At 41.6% G+C, this 10,810-nt stretch overlaps 1 protein-coding gene across 2 annotated transcripts in view; it reads left to right on the plus strand.

Moving 5' to 3' along the window:
• METTL17 (methyltransferase like 17) overlaps nt 1–10,316 on the plus strand; it is a 52,506-nt gene extending 42,190 nt beyond the window's left edge. Inside the window, exons 11-14 of one of the 2 annotated variants that reach the window (XM_073631340.1) lie at nt 5,328–5,378; nt 6,177–6,269; nt 6,362–6,549; nt 9,680–10,316. In XM_073631340.1, coding sequence (XP_073487441.1) covers nt 5,328–5,378; nt 6,177–6,269; nt 6,362–6,549; nt 9,680–9,794 — 447 coding nt within the window. In that variant the 3' untranslated portion in view covers nt 9,795–10,316. The remainder of the gene's footprint in view (nt 1–5,327; nt 5,379–6,176; nt 6,270–6,361; nt 6,550–9,679) is intronic. The other variant, XM_073631351.1, reaches the window with a different exon arrangement.
• The last annotated feature ends 494 nt before the right edge of the window (nt 10,317–10,810 follow it).

Genomic DNA, 10,810 nt, shown 5'->3' on the forward strand with positions numbered 1-10,810 from the left:
AACAAACAGCCCTAGTTGGGCGTTTGTCAATATGCACAATATCATTCCTTCTCCCCTACAAATCACCGCAAAAAACCTGGCCTTCTCAGGTCAAACGAACCCCCCCCTACTGCAGCTCTTTATATAAGATAGGTGGTATTGTTAGCAACTGACACACGCCCAATAGAAGTACACGTCCACCAGTATCTTTCCATCTGTCTCTTCATGTAAGTCTAAAGTGATTGCACCTGATGAGCAGGAACACATAATGCTATTTGCAACTGTGTTGCCCTTGGCTATGTGCATCAAATCTCCAACTACAGGCCAAAGATCGAAGTCCGTTTACATGCACATAAACAAAGCAACAGTTTTCTAAGCATATGTACCTGTGCAGTGTTAATCCTACAATTTTAAAATGTCCAAGTCCCTTGGCATTAGTGCTAACAAACATTAACATCAGTTCCTGGCTGCAATGAACTTCCAATCTAAAGTCCAAAACTACCTTTCTTACATTAAAGACTATTTCGACAGGAGACAAATAAGATACCAGCATGTCTTTGGATTGTGGTGAGGAACCCACACAGGGAGAACATGTAAACTTCAACACAAGCATTAGGATGTTGGGGAATTGAACCAGCAACCCCAGTGCTGCTAGACAGAATTGCTACCCATTTAGCCAGAGGGCTGCCTCACACATGTTGTCTGCATCTGTGGTGTGAACCAGCCCTAAGTCCATAGCCATGCTCAGTGTCACAAGCAATATACAATACATTGTCCGAAGTATTGGGATGACTGCCTTTATACGCACATGAACTGTAATGGCATCCCAGTCTTAGTCCGTAGGGTTCAAAGTTCATTTGGCCCACCCTTTGCAGCTATAACAACTTCAACTCTTCTGGGAAGGCTGTCCACAAAGTTTAGGAGTGTGTCTATGGATATGTTTGACCATTCTTCCAGAAGTGCATTTGTGAGGTCAGGCACTGATGTTGGACGAGAAGGCCTAGCTTACCGTCTCCGCTCGAATTCATCCCTAAGGTGTTTTGTTGTGTTGCGGTCAGGACTTTGTGCAGGCCAGTCAAGTTTCTTCACCCCAAACTCACTTATCCATGTCTTTATGGACCTTGCTTTGTGTACTGGTCCGAATGATTTGGTGGAGGGGGGGGGGGATTATGATGTGGGGTTGTTTTTCAGGGGTTAGGCTTCTCTTCTTAGTTCCAGTGAAGGGAACACTTAAGGCATCAGCATACCAAGACATATTTTGGACAATTTCATGCTCCCAACTTTGTGGGAACAGTTTGGGGATGGCCCCTTCCTGTTCCAACATGACTGTGCACCAGTGCACAAAGCAAGGTCCATGAAGACATGGATGAGCGCATTTTGGGGTGGAGGAACTTGAATGGCCTGCATAGAGTCCTGACCTCAACCCGATAGAATACCTTTTGGCTGAATTAGAGCAGAGACTGCTAGCCAGGCCTTCTCATCCAACATCAGTGCCTGGCCTAACAAATGCACTTCTGGAAGAATGGTCAAACATTCCCATAGACACACTATACCTTGTGGACAGCCTTCACAGAAGCTGTTCTAGCTGCAAAGGGTGGGCCAAATCAATTTTTAACCCTACAGACTAAGACTGGGCTGCCATTAAAGTTCATGTGTGTGTAAAGGCAGGCGTCACAATACTTTTGGCAAGATAGTGTATCTGGCAAGATTTACAATGGTGGTGGAACCCTCCTACACAAATACTACATTTAGACATAGTTTTAGGACTTGGGAGATGAGACAACTTCTCTACATGAAGCGGCATGTTTGGGATTTGAACCCAGACACTCAGGGATACTAAGCAGAAGTTCTAACCTCTAAGCCATGGAGCTGCCACATGTGAAAACCTCCTACACATAAATACACATGCATACTGCATTTCTTTGGACATACAGGTGATGGAATTACATTGGTCAAAAGTTTATTCTTCTTGATTTGTGATATTTGCTGGTTCTTTGTGGGTCAGTGTAGAATAGTGATATTACCCTCAAATTTTTGGGAATTACATTTTGATTTCTGATGTTAGTAAACATCACATTTTTTGGGCTCAAATTTATGATTATTTGGAATTTATTTTAAATTTGCATCAGCAATGGGTATTTTTTGTGGATTGTAAAGACACTTGTGTGAGTTTGGGGTAAAGATTGTTGTGAGATGGAGAGTAACAAGTGAACGTGACAGAGAAAAATATTTTATCAAAACATTCCACATTCTCGCATCCTTAAAAAAAAAATAGTTGAAGTAGAAGTAACAATGTTGCAAAGGAAAATTTATTTTAGAGAAAGATGCATTTCATCTCAACATTTTAAAAGGATCTATTTGTGAAAGTTACAATTGTACCATTAGAATCAATGGCTTAAACTTGCCTTGGACTATAATAGCGCCAATTTTTCACTCCCCAAAAATGCTCTTTAACACAGCGCTCATTTTCGTATTTACTATAGCGCCCTGTAAAAAAGACATTGGAGCTAAAATGAGAGCTATTTGCAGGTCTGAGCATGCTCAGTTGTGTTGGCACCTAGTTGTACAAAAATGGGAAATTTATCTCTTCTCAGACTTTTAAAGATATTTCACTTTTTCATACAGTTTAAACACAGATTATGTTTAAATAAAATACTGCATATTTCAGTACCATTTAGGCAATTATATAATGCTCTAAACATTATTTCCATCCAGGTTTTATCAGTGTAAGGGTTTGGGCGCCATTTGTTTTCAGGGAACTATAGTAAATTTGATTTTGGGAGTATTTTTTTTACCAGCGCTATAGTGAATACCATTTTAGTGCTAATTCGAGGTAATTAGCACTGCAGAGCTAGTAAATGACCCCCTTAGTCTCCAAATGGGGCATAATTTTGTTTTAGTTACATGGATTACCCCCCTTTCCAAAGTCTGACTCCAATATGATCAAATGAGAATCACAGGTTCCTCCTACAGGAAACGCAAGCGCAGAGAGAAGTTAAATTCACTACTGCCCTTCGGTTCTTGTGTTTCCTGCACTTCTATATGCACAGCAACTTCTGTTTTTGTTGTTTTTACCCTTTCTTACCTAGGAGGTGCCTGGGAGTCCCTCTCCAGACCTTTTTGGCATCAATAGGCAAGGTGGTCCTGTACCAAGGGTCACTTTATACTACAGCCTCCCTTCCTGATTTGCTACCTTTGGTCCTTCCTACCCCCACCTTTCCTGCTGAGGCCGCTGGTATGGCGAGAGCTGGCGCAGGGCTGGGGAGATCCATCTCGGGAGCTTCAGTGGGCAGGTTAGGTGCTGCCTGCTCCTTAACAACCATGACAGTTACTGGTTGTTAAGGAGCTGGTGGGCATTGGCGTCCTTAACAACCAGCTAATTTAAATCCTGTGTTAAACTGGTTGTAAATCGCTGGACTTTTTTTTTTTTTTTTTTTTCTGTACCCTGCTAGGTAGTCATAATGTGCTAGCACTACTAAAATACCGCATGACTTCATAAAATAACTCAGTCATGCAGTATTTTATTAGCGTTTTTTAGTGAATGCCAAATCATACAAGCGATTTTCTAATAATCCCCCCTCTGCACTGGTGGTCCCTGACCAGCTGCACTAGTGGGACAGACTTGCTGCACTTCTGGTCCCTGACGTTCGGCTCTGGTGGTGGTTGTCCCTGACGTTCGGCTCTGGTGGGACAGACATGCTGCACTGGTGGTGGTCCCTAAAATTCGTCACTGGTGGGACAGACATGCTGCACTGGTGGTGGTCTGTAAAGTTCGTCACTGGTGGTGGTCCCTGACACGTTGCACTGGTTTGCATTTATATTAAAATGCTTTGTATTGTACCTATCATACCGTGTGTTATGTATGGCTTGCTGGCTGCAGAATGAGGGGTGTGATTTATGTTGAAGTGGGCGAGTTCACATTTACATGTACAAGCCTACATTCACTCCCATCCCAAGGATTCATGGCAAATGTAGGCTGATTACAGTTAGAGAGAGAGAGAAGAGGATATGATGCAATCACTGTTCTAATGCCGTGTACACACGATCAGAAATTCAGCCAGCAAAAGACCGATGAGAGCTTTTGGTCAGAAATTGCGACCGTGTGTATGCTCCATCGGACCTTTGCTGGCGGAATTCCCGCCAGCAAAAGATTGAGAGCAGGTTCTCAATTTTTTTTGGTCGGAAAAAGTTCCTATCCGAAAATGCGATCGTCTGTACAAATTCCGAGGCGCAAAATTCCTACGCATGCTCAGAAACAATTTGACGCATACTCGGAAGCATTGAACTTAATTTTCTCGGCTCGTCGTAGTGTTGTATGTCACGGCGTTCTCTGAACTTGTGACCGTGTGTATGCAAGGCAAGCTTGGGCGGAATTCCGTCGGAAAAACCATCCAAGTTTTTTCCGACGGAAAATCCGATTGTGTGTACGCAGCATTAGAGTTCCTCCCTGCCAGAAAAGATGATGCATTTTTTGATTGACAAAACTGACTTACTGAAAATTAAATCAGTCATATCTCTTTAAACAGTTTCACATTTGTGAAATGTCTTACCGTTTGTGTTTTTTTTGGGGGGGGGGGGGGGGGGAGTGTACTAATGAGGGATTTTTTGAAAATCCCAGAGTTCTTCTTTAAGGATAAGACCTCCTGGTTGCTGAGGCCTCACCAGGGTAGCTTTAAAAAGCGTCTCAGACTTTATGTACGAATCTACCACCTTCCATTTTAAATGTTCTTAATCTCCTTTTTATAGTAAAGCATATAACGCATGCTTCTATTACAATAACCTACACCTTGTAAGACTTGTAGTATCAGGTCAGGGTTTCAGCACAGCCTACTCAGTCTTTTAGAAGAGGAATGGTGCCATCTGTGTACTAGTCGTAGAACCATTTGACATGGCAATGTTGACCTTCGGTCTTGTCTAGGTGTTTTTTTTTTTTTTGTTTTTTTTTAAAGTTTTTCTGTCTGTACCCTCCCAAACTACATTGTTGTAGTCTCTCACGTGTCCTGGAGGATGATTTGGAAAAACACAAGTTATTACCTGATAACTCCTTTTTCCAGGAATCCTCCAGGACAGTATGTTATCCACCCTAAGATTCTAATTTTATGTATGGGTGGTTCTGCTTGCCTTTCAGTTCATCCTTGGTAAAACTGAAAGATAGTAGTGGATGGGGCACTTTTAACTTCTCTCTGCTTCTGTTTCCTATAAGAGGAAGAGCCTAAAGCTTGTGACCTGGTAATACAGTTATCAGGTAATAACTAGTGTGTTGTGTGTTTTTTTTTTTTTTTTTTTTTTTTTTTTTTTTTTTTTTTTTTTTTGTATTCGCAATATCACTAATTTCTGTTTTGGTACAGGGAGGTGACACAGAACTTTGGGACCATCGGCCAGCAAATATTTTTGCTCCGGTAAGATATGCCTTTATTCAATACTGCTTGTGAATGTGTTTGGGAAAGTACCCAAAATTCATAGTGGTAATACATTTTGACTTTTTTTTTTTTTTTTCTTTTTTTTTCTTTAACCCTGTCAGTGAAGTCAGTCGTGTCCAGACCAAACTTGGCATCATCATTGTGCATATTTTCTTTTTTTTTTTTTTTTTTTCCCCTATTTTTTTTAAACGTATTTTATTTTTTAATGCTGTCATTGTATCTGACAATTACAAGTATTAAACATATTGTATAGAATATGCCACTGCAACTTGAAAGTGGCAGTGTTCGGCTGCAGGCTGAAGGCTTTTATTTTCTCATTGAAACCTCCAACCTGCCTGCATGTGTTAACTATTTCATGGCTGACATAGTGACCACATGAACAATAACTGCCTTTTCGAATATATTTATATAGGGCTGACAATTTACACAGTGCTTTATATAATATACATTTACATCAGTCGCTGCCCTCAAGGAGTTTACTATGAAGGGTCCCCATTTCACATGCATGCACACAAACTAGGGCCAATTTAAAGAGGACACTATTAACCTAACTGCATTGGAGTGTGGGAGGAAACCAGAGTGCTTGGAGACAATCCATACAAGCACGACATGCAAATGGTGGCCTGACTGAGATTTGAAACTGTAACCCGCTAGCTGCTAAGTCACTGTACTGACAGATTCCACAAGGGATGATGAAGCACCTCTTGGCTAATTATAGGATTCTGAGTTTGAACAGAGAGATCCCCCTCACTTTCTTTTTATAACTTTCTTTACCAGTGTCCTCATCAACTGGAATGTCCAAGACTAACTGAAAATTCCAAGGTACCCTGTAATTTTGTGCAGCAGTACCAGTCATTACCATTGAGATGGGTGAGAACACAAAACTCTGTGCTTATAAGTTTCCTAAACATATTATTTTTTTTTTTTTCTTTTTAGTATTTTTTTTTTTTTTCCCACTATAGAACCCACCACAGCGCTGGGAGAAGTTTTCCTTTCTGGTGATTTCCCGTGGCATCATGGGTGAAATTGGCAACCAGTGGCCACGTGTAATTGGACCTGTGCTGCGAAGACCACGCCATGTGCACTGCCACACATGTGGCTCTGATGGGAAGCTACACCATGATGTCATAACTTCCCAAAGAAATGGAAAGTATGTTTCATGAACTTATAGATGATGTTTTGGCACTTTCTGTGCCTGCTCTGTTCTAATTTCCACCTGTTTGAAAATTCAGAAATCTGTGTGTAGAATTTTATATTTTTTTCATAGCTTTAGGAAAACTTGGATTTTGAAATTATGATGAGCACAGTGCACCAACTTCACTTGTAATACATAATGTTAAATTGGCTGTAAGACCCCTTTCACACTGGGGCACTTTTCAGGCATTTTAGCGCTAAAAATAGCGGCTGTAAAGCCACCCCAGTGTGAAAGCCTATGTGCTTTCACACTGGGGCGGTGCGTTTGCAGGACTGCAAGCGGCATTTTTGGGCGTTGGACGAGCGCTGTATACACCGCCCTGCCCATTGAAATGAATTGGCAGCGCTGCCGAAGCACCGCAAAACGGGCACTATTAACCCTTTCCCCGGCTGCTAGCTGGCGTTAAAAGCGCCCCGCTAGTGGCTGAAAAAACGCCGCTAACAGACCTGCCGCCCCAGGGTGAAAGGGGTCTAAAGGCTAAACTTTTTTTAACCTTAATGGATTCTCTGCATTAAAGCAGAACTTTACCTATAACAGTTTGATAGCAATTTATGTAATACATTCTGTATTAATAACTATGCTACCAAATTAGTATGTGCTGTACATTGCCTCCAGCGTGGCTCCTGTTTCTTCTTGGAGGCTGTCATTTTTATTAAAGCCAAGAGCAGTCACTTCCTTATTGGAAACTCTCGCCCTCTCCTTGGTCTCAAAAACGATGTCACTTTCTGTAATTAAAATGTGTGCATTTCCAGCCTTGATTGATTCTATGTCTTGGCGCAATTATAAAGAGGAAAGCTAACAAACTTTAAGAACTCCTTAGATGATTTGATTTTATTTCCTTCCACCATGGGTAGAAGCAAAGAAGACCGCTTCATTTCCCCATCATCAATCAGTAATGATGGGAGAATTCTTCCCTCAGAGCTATTGTGTTCTGCTAGCAGGGGGGGCACAGGGAGCCTTCCTGGCTGGCTGAACATGATGATTACTGCTAGTAGCTATAGCTGCCGGCAGTGATGTTTGGGTACAACCAGCCTTTCCCATTGTTTACAATCGACTTGGATGTAACCAGCCTGCCCACAGGTGGCTTGAATCTCAGCCGGTCCCTGCTGAAACCTGCTGAGGTTTGAACTGTCTATGGCCGGCTTTACAGTGCTGACATACACAGGCAGCCTATGAAGGAGAAAGGATAACATTTTCAGGGAGATGAGATAAGACACAGTTTTTGTAGGTATAACGCTTATTTCTACCTGACAGCAGAATTTGTCCTGTCATCTCTCCTGCTTTTTGTTTTCCTCCTCCCTAATCTGTGTTCTCTCACCGCAGTCTGTGTCATTCCTGATGCTTTCATCCCCCTTCAGCAGTAAATATTTAGGCTGTCAGCTGCTTGGCCTCTAGTGGCTCTGATTTTAGGCACAGTGCCCAGAATAGATAGCAAATGAGCATATGCCAAACAGGATTAGACTGTGCATTACTGGATCTTAAACAGTACAGGCACTTATTTTTACATGGCTATACCTGTAAAAGGGGCCAGCCTGATGTGTTCTAGCAGGACATCATTTTCTGAAGTTCTACTTTTAAGGTAAAATACCTTCCAAGATTATCTCCCCACTTAAACTTACATATGCCTGGGCTCTCTCAATCAGCAATGTGCCTGAGAGCAGCGTTGTGCGCTCTTTCTCTCTTCTCACTGGACACAGAGGCAGCAGCGGGAGCCATTGGGTCCTGCTTCTGTCAGTGTTACTAAACCCAGGACCCTGCATTCACTATATCTGGTCTCCCACAGTACACAGAATATGGCAATGCAATCATTTTAGTAAATATAAACTGCTCAGTACTAGGGGTGTGCTTCTTCACTGGTCTCGCGATTCCATTACGATTGTCCTATCAACGATTTCCTTAGATTACGCGATGCATCACGATTACTGCCCATGGTTTTCATCAAAAACCCAGCAGTGCAGCATATCAGTGCCCATCAATGGAGCCTTATATGTGCCCATCAGTATAGCAATATCAGTGCTGCCTCACCAGTGCCCATCAGTACAGCCTCACCAGTGCCTGGATCACACACACAGCAGAGATCTCCCGCTGTGACACAGAGCTTGAATTTTAATTGCCCTGTGGCCACTGTCAACAAATTCCCGGCTTCTATAATACACATAACATTGATTCAATTTTTTGGCATTGGATCAGTGTGCCGTCTAACACAGGAGCCAGGACTTTGTTACAGTGGCCACATGGCATGTCAGATCCAAGCTTCGTGTTACAGTGGGAGATCCCTGTTCTGTGTGACACATTTCAGTATGGAGGGAGGGGAAGACTCTGACAGGGGACAATGACGTAATTAATGCAATCGCATCAATTGCACAATTTTCAACACCCCCTACTAAATACCTTTTTCTCATCAGCGGTATATAGCAGTCTTGTGACTTCTATCAGTGCCTGGTTAAAGCTTGTAGGAAGAGTTTTCATACTGCACTGGCTGTCCTATGAGGATGCAGGACCCCTGACCCTCTGTCTGGACAGTGCTGATTGGCCCTGCGCTGATCACATGCACCCTCCCAAGAAAAGAAAAAAACTTTAGCAATAGACACCAAACTGAACATGTGCAGACTGACTCCACTAGCTCTGTCTTATACAGAGATGTTTTGGGTACAATGCAAGAAGGGGAGGATCTGTGCATACAGGATCAAACAACCTTTTTACACAATGCAGAGAATTAGGTTCCACAGTGAGTATAACATGACTATAGCATGCTTTACTGCATAAACACACAGATTTTACTGTTTGGGTTTAGTAACACTTTAATCAAATCCAGTGAGGGAGCAGATGGCAGGGCCATGCTGTGCTCTGTGTATCTATAGACTCACATAGCCTGGCTTGGGAGAAAGGCCGCACATCTGCCTCATAGTAAGCGCTTGCTATGGGTACAGACTCTAAAGAGGAGCGTATAGTTCCAGCAGGGGACCCAAGAACAGGAGGTTTGGGATCACTCTGTGCAAAACTATTGTACAGAGCAGGTAAGTATTACAATAAAAAAAAAAAATAGCCTTTAGTAACACCTTTTTTATATTCTATTGATTCTTAGGGATTTGTACCGCTGTGCTAGGAAATGTGAATGGGGGGACCGTCTACCAGAACTGATTTCCCCCTCAAGTTCTGATCCTGGCAAGTACGAAAATGAGAAGACAAATGATTCATGATAATGGGGGAGGAAAGTATCGATCTCTCTCTCGTTTTAGCAGACCTTCATGTTGCAGAAAACAGTCACTTTCAAGATCCTCTGAGACAATCCTCTGTATATTTATATCAGGCTGCAAACTGGCCTCTTGGCTCTGCAAAAGATTACTGAAAACTGTTGAATTATTTTTCTCAGTTGTAGCACTACTAGAAGATATTTCTTTTTTTTCATAATGAAGAATGTTCCCTGGCATGGTGTATATGCACAACAGATAACACTTCTCTTCCTCCCCCTGCTGGTGGAAATGATGACGTGCACCTATTATCTACGGTTCTGCAAGTAATAAACAGTTGTACTTGTGGCAGTTGAGCACACATGAGCTCATTGAGGTACAAACAAAATATTTCATGCTGCCTTCAAAATTTCTGTTATAAGAAATGTGTTTTTCTGAAGGAAAATAACTTCTGGAGATTTGTAAACAAACTTTTTCCCAGAAAATCAGACTCTTGATATTAAATTGATATTAACAGTTTTTGAAAACAAATATTTGTGAACATTCTTTTAAATCTCTCAGCCTTTAGTGCATAGAAGCAACAGTATATAATAATTTGGTATTCATATTGGTGCACTGCTGTAATGAATTTAAGTGTGCTGTGTCCTAACACAGGTTACTGACCTGCATTATACAATAGAAATGGAGAGATGTCTGTGTCCCAATACCAATGAGAGAGAGTGTATGTATGTATGTGTATGTATATGTGTATATATATATATATATATATATATATATATATATATATATATATATATATATATATATATATATATATATATACACACACCCTATATCGCACTCCACTTTATTAGGTACACCTGTTCAATTGCTTGGTAACATAAATTGCTAATCAGCCAATCACATGGCAGCAACTCAGTGCATTTAGTCATCTAGACATGGTGAAGGTGACTTGTTGAAGTTCAAACCAAGCATCAGAAAGGGTATTTAAGTGACTTTGAACGTGGCATGGTTGTTGGTGCCAA

The sequence above is a fragment of the Aquarana catesbeiana genome, linkage group LG01, assembly GCF_042186555.1.
Source record: "Aquarana catesbeiana isolate 2022-GZ linkage group LG01, ASM4218655v1, whole genome shotgun sequence".
In the NCBI taxonomy this organism is placed as follows: domain Eukaryota; kingdom Metazoa; phylum Chordata; class Amphibia; order Anura; family Ranidae; genus Aquarana; species Aquarana catesbeiana.